Below are 17463 nucleotides of genomic sequence, written 5' to 3'. Positions count from 1 at the left end.
CTGGAGAGCTGGGGTGGGATGAGCATTGTGCTGGCAGCATACTATGCCACAGCAGCAGCCGCAGGGAAGCTGCCCCCCACCTGCCTCTGACCCCACTCTCCCCTGCCTGCAGCCACCTCTAACCTGGACGTCGAGAGCAAGAAAGCCGTCCCCACCAAGCTGCCATGGCAGCAACCCGTGAACGTCTTCCTGGCAGCTGGGCGCCCACCGGGCATGGAGCAGCTGCACCAGGAGGCCCAGCTCAACCTCCAGAGCTTGCTGCAAGGTAGAAAGGAGAGGGGCTGGAGTGGGCTAGGTGAGGGTGGTGGGTGGGTGCTGCCCAGGCTAGGTGGCCACCATGAGCCTGAGCTCATCTCCCACATGCATGTCTGAGCCACTCCTTGGACCTCACCAGGCTGCAGGAGTTGGGTCCTGGGGGTCCCAGCCTCTGGTAGTCCCTCACCGATCTCTGCTCCCAAGTCACAGCTGCAGGTGCCAAAGCAACTGGGACCAGGATTGCCTGCTGGGGCCGCTGATGCCAGTGGGGCCACCAGGGCACCCACGAGCTCCACCACAGCACAGTTCTCACAAGGGCCTAAGGGACCTGCCATGATCTGTCTAACTGGATCAACGTGGCCAGTGGTTTTGTTTCCTTCCAATCTCTGGCCCAGGCTGTCACGCGGCCCTGGCTCAGATGCTCCTCAGGCATCAGATGAGATCAGCAGCCCAGCCACCCCCCAGCTTGTAATCTCATTAAGTCAGCCTGAGCAGCCCTGCTTTCCGCCAGTCCACAGCCACCAGCATTAATTAGCCCAACAATTACAGGATGGGGACACACTGAGTTCCTGGCTGTCCCCAGTGGGGCTGTTTCCCAGTGAGACCCACCGCATCCCCTGACTGCACCCCAGGAGGAGTGGGCCAAGCTGCTGGCATCTTTGCACTTCTTCAGTTCCCCTCCTTGGGGTCTCCCTTCCTCACCTTCTGAGCTGCCTGTCCTGAGCAGGGATGGCCAGCTAGGCTGGGGACAGCCAGAGGGGACAGTCACCATCCCTTCACATGCCCCCTGCTCCGGGATCTGGCAGTAGGAGCAGGGTCCCAGGTGCCATTTTTCTTGCAGAGGAGTATGAGGAGCAGTACACCGAGAGCAGGGTCACTGGGCAGACCTTCCGCACTGCTGGTCACTTGCCCCCCGACACCTCCCCTGAACCATCACCTCGACCCCCACCTGCCAAGCGCCTTGAGTTTGTGCTTATGGTGAGTTCTGAGGTGGCAGGGTGGGCAGCAAGTCCCTGTTTGTGTTCCACCTTTAGTGGTTGACATGCCTTTCTCCCCATAGCCCCCGAGCCAGCGAGCGGCTGAAGAGGAGACCAGCAGCAGCACTGTGCTCAGTGCTCGGCCTCCTGACACCTCCCTGAGCCTCCCCACCAGCCCGGACAAGCAGCCCCCCTGGCCCAGGGCCTTCCCCTTACCCCCTGTGGAGGAGAAGCAGTGGCACCAGCCTGGCTCCATCCAGACCAACATTGTCCCCATCAATGTCTCCGGTAGGGCAGCACCCCATGGCGAGGTGGGGGGGACACGGGGTGCAGGCAGGGATGCGCTCCAGCAGCCATTTGGGGCAGGGGATGAGTGGTGGGAGGGGGCTGTGGCTGTGAGCTGTGTTCCTGTGGGTTAGGTGGGCACCGGGGCAGAGAGGGGACAGCAGGGTCATGCTGGTGTCCATCACTCCCAGCCATCTCTCGTGCCATCTGCAGCTTTGTGCGTCTGGTCCACTGGCCATGCTGCTGGCAGGTCTCACATCCCTGATGTAATGCCCAGCCAGCCAGGTCTTTTGCCACCTGTGTCTCCACACACCGTGCACCCTGTCTGCCTCACCTGTCTCCCCTGTCTGTCCATCTGCTCATCCTCTCGGGGCCGCAGGTCCCAGCAGCATGGTCCTGTCGAGGCCTTGCAGACACAGGTGCCATGCTCTGGCCCAGGTCAGAGTCGGGGGTTGGTGGCTGGGTGAGGTGCCCCTTCTGAAGGGCAGAGGTGTTTCTCTTCACTTTCCCTCCATCATGGATAGCTGTGCCAGGGCCACACTGGTCCCTTTCCCTCTTAATGCCTCATGTACCCATTCCCGGTCTGGCTCACCACAGTGGTGTGGGACCTGGCCTCACCAGCACAGACCAGTGCCTATCACACAGCACAAGGCTGGTCTCTGTGGCTTTCCATCCATCTCACCTCCCTCTGCAGCATTCCCACCATGCCTCCATCTCCCCCGTGCTCACCCCACATGGCTCACACCATCATCCTGCATCCCACACTCCCACCTATGTCACCATCCCAGGCTGGGGACACACAGAGAACACGGGTGATGGAGGGGGCCGAGCGCCCGGCCCAGCAGCAGCTCCCAGCACTGCGGCGTACCGCTGTTTGTTTTGGCTACAGGGCAGCACTTTGCTAGGCACGCGAGTGCTCGTCACTCCCTGTTTAACACAGAGACTGCGATGAACCCAAAGTCCACCCTGCGGCGTAGACGGACCATTATTGGATTCCCTAACCTGTCCCTGCGAGACCAAGGTGACGGCAAGAACCGCGCAGGCAGCACCCGGGCAGGGCTGGCAACCCCCAGAGCTGCCCTGATGGTGGCACAGCCATCCCAGGGCTGGCAGCCAGCCCAGGCATAGATGGGCTCCCGGGGACACCCGGACCACAGGGAGGTGCAGGCACCACACTGACTCTGCCCCCTCCCAAGGCACTGAGGTGCTGGGCTCACTGGTGACACTGGGCTGGCCTGAGGCTGGCATGGCATCCGGGACAGCCCCTTCATCCTGAGTCAGGGTTCTGAGGCAGGAGTCGCCCAGCCTCGGCTCCAACAGCTCCCTGTGCCCACCTTCCTCATGAGCAGACCCTGTCTCAGGGTGCCATGGCTGTTAGGCACACATCTGGCCAGGTCTTTGCTGGGGCTGGCGGGCTGGCCATGCCATGTGAGAGTGCCTGGAGTGCTTCCAGGCTGGCACTGGACCCTTGGGAACACCAGCCACTGTGGTGGTGTTCAGGAGCTCTGAGTTGCTGTCCCCTATGGAAGATGTAGAGAAATCAGAGCCAGCCTCTATCTAGAAGCAGGTAGAGACAGGGGGAGAAGCCGTGGCACCAGCTGCTCCAAGGCAGTTTTCATTGGGCTAGGGGGAAGGTTTCTTCCCATGACAGTGGTCAGACCATCAACAGGATGGTCACGGCTCCTCCTTGGAGTCAGTCAGACCTCAGCCCACTACTTGAGCATCCCTGTCTGCTGGGGGTGTTCAGAGTGGGGCTGCTGGCTCTTGTGCTGGGGTGGCACTGTAAGCCACCATGTCCCTCCCTGTCCCAGCTGGCAATGCCTGACCTGGCTCCTCCTGAACCCCATCTGTGTCCCCACCATGGAGCAGCACTAGGGCAACACTTTGGTTGCCATGGGACTGATGTCCTCATGGGTAGAGCCTCCTGCCATGGCTGCTTATTTGTCCATGGCACATTCCAGCCAACAGATCCACATTTTATGCCTGGGCAGAGGTGCAGCTTCAAGACTGGCTAGGGGCTGGGACAGCATGCAGAGCAGGGCCATGTCCCTGTGAGGGAGACGGGAAGGCGCTCACCAGGCTGTGTCTCTCCATGCAGGCAGCGCCAACGGCCCCACATCCAGCACACACGCGCCCATCGGTGAGTCCCTGTCCTGCAGCTTCGTGCCTGAGACCACGAGCAGAGGGACGAAGCCCCAGGAGATCAGCCCTCGCCCGCCCCTCTCAGCCCCACTGAGGAAGACCTTCAGTGACCTCGGGGCCTGCTGCTGCCAGCCACCTGCTGCCATGGATGGGGCAGCCAACCCCTGTGCCAGTGCCTGCAATGGGACACAGGGCACCCCTTTTTCCCTGCCCTGGACCCCCCTGGGTTATGGGAGCCCCCCCAGCCTCACCACTGGCCCAGGCAAGGGGCCCACCTGCACCTCGCCAGGCGGCTTCATCCCATCACCCAGCCCAGGTTCACCCACCGCCTCCACCTCCTTCTTCATCGCCACAGAAGAGCGCATGGGCAGCAACGGGCCCAGCTTTTTCTCTGGCCCAGTGCCTGCTTCCCCCCCTAGCTCCGAGTGCATCCAGGGAGCCCAGGGGAATTTCTTGCCAGGAAGCCGAGAGGAGCTGGAGCCAGCGGCAGGGCCAGCGCAGCTGAAGGTGGAGCGGGCAGGGTGCCGGTTCCGGGAGCGGTCGCTGTCAGTGCCCACTGACTCGGGGTCCCTCTGCTCTGTGGACATCGCATATGCCGAGACCCGGCGGGGCAGTGCCAACTATGCCCTGGGCTACCCCAGCGCCAGCTCCGAGGGCAGCACCAGCACTGACAACATCTCCCTGGGGCTGGAGCCTGAGGGGCAGCGGCGGCAGCGCTCCAAGAGCATCTCCCTGAAGAAGGCCAAGAAGAAGCCCTCGCCACCCACACGCAGCGTCTCACTGATCAAAGAGGGGCAGGATGGTGATGAGGGGCTCAGTGCGGCACTGCCCAAGGACCAGCGGCCCAAGAGCCTGTGCATCCCACCAGAGCTCCAGGGTCACCGGCTGGTGCATGCCAACCCCCAGGGAAGTGCAGGCAGGGAGCCCAACAGCACAGCTGCCCCCCACCAGTGGCATCTCACAGACTGGAGGGCTGACGGTGATCCCTACCAGTCCCTCTCTGGCTCAAGCACAACCACAGGGACCACGGCTGTTGAGTGTGCCAAGACACGGGGCAGCTCTGAGTCCCTCATGTCCCCTTCAGTCTCCAGGGCCACAACGCCCTCTCAGCTCTCTGCTGAGGTAGACCTCAAGACCTCCTCACCAGGCAGGCCCACAGGGCTGATGTCCCCCTCCAGTGGGTACTCCAGTCAGTCGGAGACCCCAACCCCTACTGTGCCCACCTCCACCATCCTCGGGCACTCCCCGCACCAGGTGCGTGTGAGGCCACTGGTCCCCGAGAGGAAATCCTCTCTGCCCCCCACGTCCCCCATGGAGAGGAGTCCCAAGGGCAGGCTGTCTTTCGACCTCCCACTGACTCCACCCACCCACCTCGACCACATAGGGCTGAAGATCTCCCTGAAGGGGAAGACAAAGGTCAGCCGGCACCACTCTGACTCCACCTTTGGCACCAAGCTGGCCCAGAAGACCAGTCCCATCACACCCATCATGCCCGTGGTGACGCAGTCTGACCTGCGCTCTGTCCGCCTCCGCTCCATCAGCCGCTCAGAGCCAGAGGACAATGTTGATGGCCCAGAGCACACAGAGGAGCCAGCGCACATCCCCTGCCCAGGGCCGGAGAGGAAAGTGAAGCCACCCGTGGCAGAGAAGCCACCACTGGCCAGGCGCCCCCCCTGCATCCTGCCCAAGCCCCCAGTTCTGCGGGAGGAGGGTCCCCTGTCCCCCAAATCCCCACCAGGCACAACCGCCAAGGAGAAGGGGCTGGCACAGGACACCTTTGTGGTGCTGCGGAGAGGGGAGCTGAGGAGGGGTCTGGGGGAGCCCCATTTGTCTCTGACCCCAGCGGGGCCCCGGCGGCTCTCGCAGGGCAGCCTGGATGAGCTGCGGCCAGAGCGGAGCGGTGCCGAGGGGGAGCGGAGGAAGGCCAAGGTGCCCCCACCAGTGCCCAAAAAGCCCAGTGTGCTGTACCTGCCGCTCATCCCAGCCCCAGCACAGTTGGGAGCTGGTGTGGGGGACCTGCCACCCACCCCCAGCCCCATCATCACCCTGGACACTGACCCCACCTGCTGCGACCCTGACGCTGAGGATCCACCAACCCCCAAGGCTGTGGGCACGTCTGCCAGTGAGCCTGCCAGCGAACCTGCCTCAGAGCAAGGTGAGGGTCGCTCCACCCCTGTGGTGGGATCACCCCAGGGACAGGGGTTCCCCATGCTGCACAGGGGGAACTGCTGTATTCTCCCTGCCCACAGGCAGCTCAGCAGAAGCCGGCACGGAGGAGAAGAGCTTTGCCAGCGACAAGACGGCCGAGTCCATCGTGGAGGAGGATGATGAGGTGTTCACAACGTCCCGCACTACGGAGGATCTCTTCACAGTGATCCACAGGTAAGGCTGGTGCATGCACTGGAGGGGACAGCCCCTGCACCCACTGTCACAACTCTGGGTGTAGTGTCCCTCCACCATGACACCTCCATTTTCCATACTGGGGCCAATGTTCATCCTTGGGGACAGCCCAGTTGCTGCTACCTTGAGCAGAGTGCAACCAGCAGGGAGGGTCCAGATTAGTCCTACTGGCCAGGAACACCACCTGCCATGCTCATGTTGTCACCTTCCCCCAGCAAAGCAGGCTGGGGACTACCATGCCCCTCGCTCTGGGACCTCACCACAGCCCCAGACTGCTCCAACCCATGTCTCTTTGGTGCCTAGGTCAAAGAGGAAGGTCTTGGGACGAAAAGAGCCTGGTGACACCTTCAGCAGCCGACCCACCTCCCACTCACCTGTAAAGACTTCAGGCTCCCCAACTGGCGAGTCTCTGGCAGCAGCAGGCAACAGTGGGAAGTCTTCCAGCAGGAATGAGGATTTTAAAGCCCTGCTCCAGAAGAAGAGCAGCAAAACAAGCCCCGGTACTCGGCCATCTGCTGCCGAACTGCTCAAGACCACGAACCCGCTGGCCCGGAGGGTCATCACAGAGTTTGCCCCTGAGCTGGACAGTGCAAACAGCCCCAAAAGCCAGCCCTGACCACACAGGGGCCCCTCCAGCCGGAGGGGTGGCAATGGCTGCAGAGGGAGCGCTACTGCAATGGGCTGTCCTGGCTGCTGGGGAGCCCCTGTATCCTGCTGGGGGGGTTCTTCTGCTTTTATTCCTTACTTGGAGAGCTGCTGGCAGAGAGGCAGTGGCTGGAGCCCAAGCTCTCATGACTCTGGGCCCTTCCCATGCGGGAAGTGGCTGGAACTGGCCCTGGCTGAGCCAGCTCCTAGGATTGAAGGCACCTGCCCAGGATGCAGAAGAGGATCACAGCCCCTGGTGTTGCCCCGTGCCCACAGCAAAGCAGCTTGAGACTCTTCGGTCCCTTCGGCATGTGGTACTTTAAACAGATTTTCTAATGCACAGTGGTGGTGATGTTTGATTCTCTTCCCTTTGACATTGTACCTTGAGTTTCCCATGCAGACATCCCCTGGGTAAATTCAGCTGGACACACAGATGCACTTTGGGAAGATGCCAGGGGTTCGGCTGGATCTGCGGTTGCTTTTGAAGAGTCACAGGAGGTTCCCTGTCATTGCCCTGAGCATCCTCCCTGTCACACAGGGAACCGGCACCCGGCGTCCGCAGCCAGCCCACCACCTCAAGCCAAACCCCCACCCCTTGAAAGCCCCCAAAATGCTGCATTTTGGAGCTCCTCAGCTCTCAGTCCAAAAACAAACCCTGGGGTCACCTCCACTGCCAGTCCCCCTGGCCTCACTGCACAGGGGGTCTGGCAGCCACCCCACCCCCTACCAGCCCCCACGCCAGGGGTCCTGCACCCAGCTGCCAACTGGGGCAATGAGGGTGCTGTGCCATGGGAAGGAAGCTCGTCCCCAGCTCTGCCTCCTGCATCGCCACGACAGACCCTGCGACAACTTCTCCTGCTGCCCTGGCCACCGGAGGTCCTGAGATGCTACCCAGATGGTGGCTGGAATCCAGATGGACATCACCTGAGCCACCTCCCTGGTGACTCCTGGGTCCCCCCAGGGGTGCCCACCACTCACCTGTGCCCACTGGCCACCAGGGAGCCGAGCAAGGCCGAGTGGGACATGTGCCATCAGGGCATGTGCACGGGGCTATGGAAGAGGGTTTGCACATCCCTGGATGGGATTTGTCCCCCTCACCCCCAGCTCCCTCTTCCTGGCCTGGCTTCAGCATGGGGGCCCAGCAGCCAGTAACAGAGGCTGTGGTGTGGGGCTCAGGGCAGGGCGGGGAGGAAACATGAGCTCCAAGCAGGAGCACGGCCACACACCCAGAGAAACAGGAAGGGCCAGCCACAGCTGACAAGGAAAAAGGGCGTTTAGGGTAATTTCTGCCTGGTTTCCTGATGTATTTCCACAAACTCCAGCCCTCCTGTGCTGGCGGGGAGCGGTACAGTGGGTCCAGGCAGCAGCAGGGCACCACAGCAGTGCTTCAGCTGCCCCTCCGAGGGGCCTGGGCTGCTCTGGAGGGTCTCTGCCCCACCAGGAGCTCTGCATCCCTGGGGAACACAGCCCAGGCAAACACTTCCCCATCCTTGCCACCACCCTGGATCTGATCCCACCGAGGCTCCAGCTGGTTCCCCTCTCCTCCCTCCTGGTACTCGCCCATCTCTCTCTTTCCTCTCCCAGAGCTGCAGATTTAAGCCTGTAATTAAGAGCCAGGCTGAGAAACTCAGGAAAAAAAAAAAAAAAACCACAAAAAAAGCTCTAATGAATGTCCACATTTCACCCCCATCCCATGGCCCCAGCCAGTGGCAGGATGCTGGCACGGGATGGGGCCAGGGCACAGCTTGGGAAGCTCTGGGGACAGGTACATTTTGCACATGACTGCTCAGGAAAACAGGGACAGAGTCGGCAAAGTGGGCTGGGGACAAGCACAGGGCAGGGACCTTCCTGCAACACCCCCAGCACCACTGGCAGCTGGAGTGGCCAGTGCTGCTGGGGTAAAATATCCAAGTGGGCCAGAGGTCAACTGTGGGACAGAGATTTGCCATGGGATGGAGATCAGCTGTGTGATGGAGATTGGCCATGGGATGGAGATCCTAATTTCCCTAGCCGAAGGAACATGCTCTTCCTGGGGCTCTTCATGGCTGAGTGCTCGTCTTTGGCCACTCACTCCCTGCTCCCTGCTCCCTGTGGCTGCGGCTATTCCGCTGGGAAGGCAGTGGGTTCCCGGGAAGAGTCCAGCTGGCAGGACAGCCCTGCCCCGGGGTGGGGGCCGCCAAGGTGCCAACTACGGAATGTTGTACTTTTTATCTCGCCAGCTTGGTAAAGTGCTCCCTGCTGCCCGCCTGTGCCTGTGCTTCTTTGGGCTGCCGAGGCACCGGGGCTGGGGAAGTGGGCAGCCCCTGACACCCCTGGGTTACTCGAGGGGAACCAGCCCCCTTAGCTGCGGCCTTTCACAGTGTCTGCCGCGCACTGCCCCCAGTGGCTCTGGGGCGGGGGGACAGGGACACCGTGAGGTGTCAGGGACAGCCCAGGCTGGGCACTGCGGACAGGCCGGAGCAGGGGCCGGGCATGGTGTGAGGGGCTGCGGATGGACTTGACGTCCCGGGAGCAGGTGGGATGGATGAGAGGGACAGAACAGCCGGCGGGACTGCTGGGGTCAGCCCCGTGCTGGGGAGAGCTGCGGACAGCCCTGGGCCCCGGGTACAGGCCGGGGGCAGGACTGGAAGTGGGGAAGAGTGGACTGGGATTGGAATCCTGGGACCGGTGGGATGGATGAGGGCGACAGCCCTGAGTGCTGGCGACAGCCCTGGGCGGGCGCTGGGTACGGCCGTGGATGCCGAACACAGCCTTGTGTGCCGGGTGGCTCCAGCCCCGTCCGGGTGGGCACAACCCCGTGTCCCGCGGCCCCGCGTCCATCGGCCCCGTGTCCATCAGCCCTGTGTCCATCGGCCCCGTGTTCATAAGCCCCGTGTCCCGCGGCCCAGCCCCGCGCGGCAGCTCCGTGCCGGCACAGCGCGGGCAGCCGGGGAACCTCGGGGCGGGGCAGGGGCGGCCCCACCCGGCGTGGAGTAGGCAGCGCGAGGGCCTTACGGCGGCAAGATGGCGCCCAAAGGGAAAGGCGGCGGAAAAGGCGGCGGCAAAGCCGGGAAGGGTGAGCGGGACTGGGCGGCACCGGGACCGGCCGGGAGGGGGCTCAGGGACGGCACCGTGACCGGCCGGGAGTGGGCTCGGGGACGGCACCGTGACCGGCCGGGAAGGGGCCCGGGGGCGGTGGGGGCCGAGCCGGTCTCAGAGCCCGGCAGGGTCGGCGGGGACTGGGCCGGTGTCAGGGTGCTCGGTTCACAGGCGGCGACGGCGGCGGCGGCAGCGAAGGCAAAGCACAGGGCCCGAAGGGAGGCGGCAGCGCCGTGAAGGTGAGCGCGGGAGGCGTCGGGGACCCCGCGGGGTGCGGGTTCTCCGCCCCAGCACCTGCCGGCTCGTCCCGCCCGCCGGCCCCGCTCGCCACAGCCCCGTTGCCCGCCCCTCTAGGTTCGGCACATCCTGTGCGAGAAGCACGTCCGGGCCATGGAGGCCATGGAGAAGCTGAAGTCAGGACAGCGCTTTAGCGAGGTGGCGGCACAGTACAGCGAGGACAAGGCCAGGCAAGGGGTGAGTGAGTGCTGCACCCGGGACCGGGCAGTGGGGCCGGGCAGCGGCTGCGGGAGCCTGGCCCACGACCTCATCACCCACCCTCCCTGCTCTGAGTCTCAGAGCTTAACCCTGACGGTCCCTTGCTGCAGGGGGACCTGGGCTGGATGACCAGAGGCTCCATGGTGGGACCATTCCAGGAGGTAGCATTTGCCCTGCCTGTGAGCAGCATGGACAAACCCGTGTACACGGACCCTCCCGTCAAGACCAAGTTTGGATACCACATTATCATGGTGGAAGGCAGAAAATAAAATGTGAATGACCACGATGACCTTGTTGACTGCTTGAATCCTGAGTCCCAGACACCTTGACCTTGGAGCAAGTTGGGCACAACCAGCAACGTGCCTGGAGGCAGCTAGCTGTCCCTGCCACTGTGCTAGCAGAGCAGGGCCCTGCCTGGAGAGGTAAAATGTCCCTGGGAGGGGTGGAACAAGAGCCTCTTACAGAAGTTGAAGTCTCTGTTGCCTGGCTGGCCAGCCTCTTGCTTTTCCACATTATCTGTGGAGATAATGGCCTGTCAGTGGAATGAGGTGTCCAGGTTTTTATCTGCAAACAGAAATAATGCAGAAGGGGACAGAGGGGGCCTCAGGGCTTGGTCTCCATCTCCATCCTTATCAGGAGGATGCAGACAGCTCCCATGGTGCAGTTTGTGCTTCAGGGCTGCAGGACGGTCCCTTCCGTGGCGGGTGGGTAACACTGGAGCTGGGTCGGGTCAGGCCAGGCAGGGAAGGGAGCAGGGGGCAGCAGGGGAGGAAGAGCTCTCCTGAGCACAGACTCATCTCGTCCTACAGCTGTACCTTGCCCACTCAAAGATGGGGAAAAAAAACTGGATAATTCAGGTTTGAATAAGAAAAAAAGCCACTAAATGCTTGTGTGCCACTTCCTGCACTTCCTTGTGCTCTGGAGAGTGCAAAGGAAGCAGCCCAGCAAGATTCCTGCCATCTCAGGAATCCAGCCCAGAGCCATGATCCCCTTCCTGCCCACAGAGCCCCCAAATGAGCTCCAGCAACAGGCACCAGCTTTGTTTACAGGTGAGCACCCTGCACAGAGCTCAGAGATGTGGAGGAAACATCAAAGAAAAGGTCCTTCTCTTCCATCCCTTTTCAGGGCGTTGGTTTTGCTGAGTATGGAACACTCAGAGAAGCCAGTGAATGGCCTGCAATGGAGGGCAGACAGGCTTCCCAGAGCAGACACTGCCCCATGGAATGGTGCTCTGTTAATAAACCACTTGTTTCCAGGCTACCAGAGCTCTGTTCTTTCTTTTGGCAAAAACACATTGACACAATTGCACCAGCAGAATTTGCCATGTTTGCTGTGGTTCTGAATTCAAAGAGTTCCTCTCCCAAACTGCACAGCTCAGCCAGGTGTTGTGCTGCAGAAGGCAATGCCAGGGCACAAGGACACATCCATATCTGCTGCTGCACTGTTACCAGGTGAGACTGGCAGGAGTCAGTCCCAGTGACGAGCACACCAGACTGAGGCTGTGTTGGTAAGGGAAGGGTCACTCAAAGCCAGAACCAGGAGCTTTTGAGCTGCTGGTTTGTGGGATTGAGGCACTCTCAGCCAGTTTGCTGACAACACTGAGCTGTGTGGTGTGGTCACACACTGGAAAGGAAGGATGGATCCAGAGGGACCTGGATAGGCTGGAGAGGTGGGACCACGTGAAAAGTACAAGGTTCTACACCTGGGTCAGGGCATTCTCAGGCACAGCTGCAGAAGGGCCAGAGAAGGGATTGAGAGCAGCCCTGGGAGAAGGGTTTGGGGGTGATGGTTAACAAAAAACTCATGAAAAACCATGATCCAGCAGTGACCATTCCCAGCCCAGAAACCCCCTATGTCCTGGGCTGCATCCAAAGGAATGTGGGCAGCAGGTGAGGGAGGGGATTCTCCCCAACTGCTCTGCATTCCCAAGATCCCACCTAGAGTCCTGCACACAGTTCTGGGGCCTCCAGCATGAGAAGGACATGGAACTGTTGGAGCAAGTCCAGAAGAGGCCATGAAGTTGATAAGAGGACTGGAACATCTCCCATGTGAAGAAAGGCTGAGAATTGAGGTTTTTCAGCCTGTTCAACCTGGGAAAGGTTGTGTGGACACTTCATAGCACATTTCAGTATCTGAAGGGGCCTACAAAGGAGCCAGAGAGGAACTCTAGAACTGGAATGACAGGATACAGAGTAATGGATTCAGGCTGACAGGGCAGGGTTAGAGGGGATATTGGGAAGAAATTCTTTCTTGTGAGAGTGATAAAATACTTGCACAGGTTGCCCAGTGAAGCTGTGGCTGTCCCATCCATGGAAGTGTTTCAAGGCCAGGCTTGGAGAAACCTGGTTTAGTGGAAGGAGTCCCTGCTTGTGGCAGGGCTTGAAACTGGAAGATCTGTAAGGCACCCAAATGGCAGGTGACCTTCAGGCACCCAAATTGGCTTCTTTTAAACCCAAAAGGAGGGAATAACCAAAGCACCACAGAGCTGGGCTGTACAGCGGCCATGGGGCTGTACTGTCCCCATCTGCTCGGGGGAGAGGAGCAGCAAAACCTGGAGGGTAGAAAGGTGAATCCAGGGCTGCCAGCCTGGAGAGGGTCTTAGACATCAACAATACCATTCATTTATTGAATAATCAGACAGGAACGTGAACCATTTTCACCTTTGTGAGTTGACTCCACTGTGACATTCCCTCCCCAGTATCCAACACCTGGATGTTTGGGCTGTTTCCTCAAGCAGGAAGTGCTGAATTTGCTCAGTCCCATGAATATAGGGCAGGCACCAACCCGGAGCTGGCTCAGGGATCCCAGGGCTGTGGTGCAGACACACAGTAACAAGGAACAGCCAGACAGTCTTCACAGAGCCACATACACGTCACTTCTGGGCCAGCTGTCGGTACAAGTTCAGAGTCAGCAGCATAACTTCAGGATCTCCATTTTTTATGTCAAGAGCTTGCAGGAAGCAGTCCAAAGCCTCCTGGAGTTTTCCATCATTCTGAAGTTTCTTCCCACTCTGTACCAAAGTGTCATAATCTGCAGCAGGAGAGGAACTCTGCTCAATGCCCTTTTCAGAGCTGCTTTCCTGGGTAAAGTAGTCAATCTGCTCGCCTGACTGGAGCTCAGTGTCACCTGTGGATTCCTCCTGAGATGATTCCATCTCCTCTGCCTCAGACTGCTCAGATTCCACACTGTCTGTGTGGGAAGACTCTTCACTTGTATCAAGTGTTTCTCCACTAGGTTCTTCTTCAGGTTTAGCAGATTCCCCAGTGCACTCCTCAGCTTCATCTTCCACAAGCCCATCTTGCTTCTCATCACCATCATCATCATCATCATCTTCTTCTTCATCAGTGGTTCCCATGCTTTCCCCCATATCCTCCACCTCATCTACCAACCTGCTGATGAACGAGCGCCTGGAAGCATTAGACCTGTTTCCACTGTTATTTAGTTGGGGAGAAAAGATGGCTCTAGCTCTTGTTGTGTCATATTTAGGGGTGGAAGCGCTAATTCCTTCCAGAAGTCCATGCCGAGTGCTGTCCAAGGGAGAGGAGGGCACTTGTTCAGGCTGCTCTTCACTCTCACTATCTGAAGAAATTCTGTTTAAGCGTTTCTTCCTACCAAAAGTAAAGAGACCACTGCTTTCCTCCAATGATTTACTCCCTTGCAGGGAGGCATTTGGCTCCTCTTCAGCTGTGGGACAGGGTTTGCCATGGCTACTGGTCTCACTTGGCCAAGTTTTGTTTGGAGATTCTTTGTCTGGAGATTCACACAAGCTTTCTGCCTGGAGTTGTAAGCTCTCCTTCTCAGGGTGTTGCACTGATCCTCCTCTATTTGAGGCATCTTGCCATTCCTCATCAGACTCTTCCAAAACCAGATTGAAGTCAACTTGATCCTGGAAAGAAGGAGCAGATGTACCCTCCAAGTTGTCTTCTAACACGTGAGACTTGCAGAGCACAGCATTGATTTCTGGTGTAGCATTTGATAAACTCAGCACTGCAGAAGCAGAAGCTGGCTCAGAAACATTGTTCTGCTCTGTCCCGAGGGCAGTGTGTGGGTCACATACCTGAACTGACAATTCTGCCTCACTTCTGGGATCATCAGCCATGCCAGACCCAGAGGGATTGTGACAATGCCAAGACAGGTCATTCCTTGTCTTGGCCAAGCTGTCTGAATGTACCTGTGAATGCTGTTTCTCTTGGAGGCTCTGACTCTCTTTCTCGAGTGCAGGGGATGATGGTGTAATGCTAGATTCAGGATTTTGCTCATATTCTTGTTCTGCTTGTTCTTGTTCAGATTGTTCTGCTGTCTTGCTAGTATTGAGCACTCCTGTCTCCATACTGGACACACCTTGTGCCAGTTGCTCTTCATCCAAGTCACCAACAGTCAGAGCTGTCATTCTGGAGCTGACATCAAGCATCTGAGCCTCTTCATCCTCTGTAAGATCAATAACTTTGTCTTTTTCATGTGCATCAGCTACTGGTGGTGAAACAAAGTGATTTTTGTTGTTCAACCCTGGAGACAACTTCTTTGGCCTAGAAAGTGATCCCGATGGTCTTTGCCATGTCTCTTCACAAGCATTTCTGATCCCCTCCATCCTCTGATCTCTGAGCTGGGACTCCAGCTGGACCAGCTCATGGGCTTTCTGTACCCTCCGCTGGATGTACTGATGGGCTTCCTCACTCTCCACCTGCTCCTCATGAGCCATCTCCCTTGTGTAGATCAGGTCATGGTCAGAAATGCCGAACATTGCCAGGGAATGCAAGTAAGCAAGATGCTCATCCAGCTGCAGGTCAGACTTCCTTTGCATGGCGTGCAGGGACTGCAGCTGGATCTGAGTTGCAGATGTCCGAGTATCTTCCAACGTGAAGAGCTCCCTTAGTTCCTGTTTGGAGAAATAACGGAACGGGTTCTTTTTGTCACCGGTGGTCTGTCTGATTAACGAGTCCTTGAATACCTGCCGCCTGTATATCTTCTCTTCCACGGTGCCACAGGTGATCAGTCTGTAAATCACTACGTTCTCTTTTTGCCCAATTCTGTAAGCTCTGTCCACAGCCTGAGCATCGGTTGCTGGATTCCAGCTGGGATCAAAGATCACCACTCGGCTGGCTGCCGTCAAGGTTATGCCAACACCCCCAACCTGCGTGGTGAGCAGGAAGACAGAGTAGTTGGTGTTGCTCTGGAAGGCGTTGATGCGCCTCTCCCGCTCTGTCAGGTGGGTCACTGTGCCGTCAATGCGCAGGATCTGGAATTGTCGGTGAGACAGGACGAGCTCTATGATATCCAGCATCTTCCTCGACTGTGAGAACACCAGGGTTCGGTGTCCCTCTTCTCTCAGGCGTTCCAGCAGTCCCACAAGGAACTGCATCTTCCCAGACTCCTGGATCACAGTCTCATCAGAGAGATGATCTATTTTGTTCATGCCTGAAAACATACCTGCTTCCATCCTGTAATCCTGTTCAGAGTCCACCTCCTCTTCCAAGCCCAGCTGGACACAAGCTCTCGCAGACAGAAGCCTGGGGTGGTCACAGAGTTTCTTCAGGATTGTCAGCTCAGCCAAAGGCGATCGGTTCGTCATCAGTACTTCCTTCACATGATCCAGGCAGAGAAAGTTCCTGTAGATTTCTTCCTGCACCGGTGCCAGGTACACCCACACAACAAAGTCATTTTTCCTAGTGAGAGATGGCATCACAGGAGCCTTGTTCTCACTTGGATCCTCAGGAAGAGGAGCATCAGCTTTATCAGCATGATAGCTTTTGATGTCTTCCTTGGTCCTTCTGAGGAAATAGGGCTTTATAATTGACATGAGATTCTCTGATATCTTTAGCCCCAGTGCTTTCTCACCTTGAGTTGCATCCTTCTCCCTTGCCCTGGTAATGGGATTCTCATATTCCATTTTAAAAGTTTTGGCAGTTCCCAGGAGGGAGCCTTGACAGGCAAAGTCAAACAAGGACCACATTTCCCGCAGGTTGTTCTGCACAGGGGTGCCTGTAAGCAGGATGCGGTACCGGGCCGGGATTGCATACACACACTTGGTTGTCTTGTTTGACGGGCACTTGATCTTATGTGCTTCATCGAGAATTATGTAGTCCCACACAAACTCCTGCTCATGGTGGCTGGCCAGCTGCTTCCAATTGTTAATGAGCATCTGGTAGCTTGTGATGATGATGCCATTCTTCCTCTGGACCCTCTCCAAGTTCCTGGTGCGCTCTGTCTTGCTGGTGCCATGGAACTCCTTAACGCGTAGGCCGGGGGTCCAGCGAGCGAACTCAGCCAGCCAGCTGCTGACCAGGGTGGTGGGCATGATGAGCAGGACATGCTGGACGAGCTCAGCATCGAACATACCCGAGAGGAAGGCGATCACCTGGATGGTCTTGCCCAGGCCCATGTCATCTGCCAGGATGCCACCAGGCTTGCCCTCCTGGTGCAGGCGGTACAGGAATGCAACACCTTCCCGCTGGTGTTGGAACAGCTTCCTGTGCATCTCCCCGTAGATCAGGAGGCCGCTGCCGCACACGTCCACGAAGCCCTCATCCTCCTCCTCCTCCTGCTGCTGCTCGGCCGCCGCCAGTGCCTCCTGCACACGCTGCATGCGGTTCCGCAGCTTCTCGCTGGGGCGGATGGCAGCCGCCAACCGGAACAGCCGCAGAGCCTCTTCCAGGTCCCCGTTGGCCGCCGCCGCCTTCGCGCTGGCCACGAGCCTGTGGGAGTCACCGTGAGCAGTGGGTGGCCAGGCCCGGGCTACACCCAGGAGTGCCGGCCCGCCACCGCCACCGCCACCCCCGGCCCGGCCCGGCCCGGCCCAGCCCAGCCCAGCCCAGCCGCGGCCGCCCGGCCGCTCTAGTCCCGTCCCCGCTCACCCCCGGTAACGGTCCTCTTCTTCTTCTTCTTCTTCTGCTGCTGCCGCCGCCGCCGCCTCTCCCGGCCCAAGAGCGGCCATGGCGCCAACGCTGCCGCCCTGCGCTTCAAACCCGGCCCTTCCCGGCCTGCACCGCGCCACATGTAAATCAGCAGCGCCCGCAGCCAATCAACGCCGGGGGCGGGAGCAAAGGGGCGGGGTCGAGCGCTGCCCGCACCTCCTCCCTAGTCGGGGCAACACCGGGATGAGCACCAGTCCCGGCCGGTCCCTTTCCCGCCGCGCGGTGGGGAGCGGCGTGCGGGACATCCAGGGGAAACCCAGCTGATCCACAAGTCC

General features: G+C 59.2%; 3 protein-coding genes across 7 annotated transcripts in view; 2 read left to right on the top strand and 1 right to left on the bottom strand.

Moving 5' to 3' along the window:
- Positions 1-8951, top strand: part of NHSL2 (NHS like 2) — a 28601-nt gene extending 19650 nt beyond the window's left edge. For 2 of the 4 annotated variants that reach the window (XM_053955925.1, XM_053955928.1), the window contains exons 2-8: positions 113-265; positions 1097-1233; positions 1316-1520; positions 2407-2538; positions 3616-5814; positions 5909-6041; positions 6363-8951. In XM_053955925.1, coding sequence (XP_053811900.1) covers positions 113-265; positions 1097-1233; positions 1316-1520; positions 2407-2538; positions 3616-5814; positions 5909-6041; positions 6363-6675 — 3272 coding nt within the window. In that variant the 3' untranslated portion in view covers positions 6676-8951. The remainder of the gene's footprint in view (positions 1-112; positions 266-1096; positions 1234-1315; positions 1521-2406; positions 2539-3615; positions 5815-5908; positions 6042-6362) is intronic. The other 2 variants (XM_053955926.1, XM_053955927.1) reach the window with 2 other exon arrangements.
- A 424-nt stretch (positions 8952-9375) lies between these two features.
- PIN4 (peptidylprolyl cis/trans isomerase, NIMA-interacting 4) lies at positions 9376-10563 on the top strand. 2 transcript variants are annotated; one of them, XM_053955745.1, is made up of 4 exons: positions 9652-9759; positions 9954-10021; positions 10137-10256; positions 10388-10563. In XM_053955745.1, exons 1-4 carry the CDS (start codon positions 9708-9710, stop codon positions 10544-10546), a joined length of 399 nt encoding a protein of 132 aa, XP_053811720.1. In that variant the 5' UTR covers positions 9652-9707; the 3' UTR covers positions 10547-10563. The 2 variants fall into 2 exon arrangements, with proteins under 2 accessions (XP_053811719.1, XP_053811720.1); XM_053955744.1 differs by lacking the exon at positions 9954-10021 and having other exon boundaries at positions 9376-9759.
- A 2312-nt stretch (positions 10564-12875) lies between these two features.
- Positions 12876-17273, bottom strand: ERCC6L (ERCC excision repair 6 like, spindle assembly checkpoint helicase). The gene is made up of 2 exons (XM_053955453.1): positions 17129-17273; positions 12876-16969 (listed from the first exon to the last, which is right to left on the bottom strand). The coding sequence occupies exons 1-2, from the start codon at positions 17206-17208 to the stop codon at positions 13150-13152; spliced, it is 3900 nt and encodes a 1299-aa protein (XP_053811428.1). The 5' UTR covers positions 17209-17273; the 3' UTR covers positions 12876-13149.
- Positions 17274-17463: the final 190 nt, after the last annotated feature.

The sequence above is a fragment of the Vidua chalybeata genome, chromosome 14, assembly GCF_026979565.1.
Source record: "Vidua chalybeata isolate OUT-0048 chromosome 14, bVidCha1 merged haplotype, whole genome shotgun sequence".
NCBI classification, from domain to species: domain Eukaryota; kingdom Metazoa; phylum Chordata; class Aves; order Passeriformes; family Viduidae; genus Vidua; species Vidua chalybeata.
The sequence above is the reverse complement of the archived record's forward strand: the minus strand, read 5'-3'. Positions and strand labels throughout refer to the sequence as shown.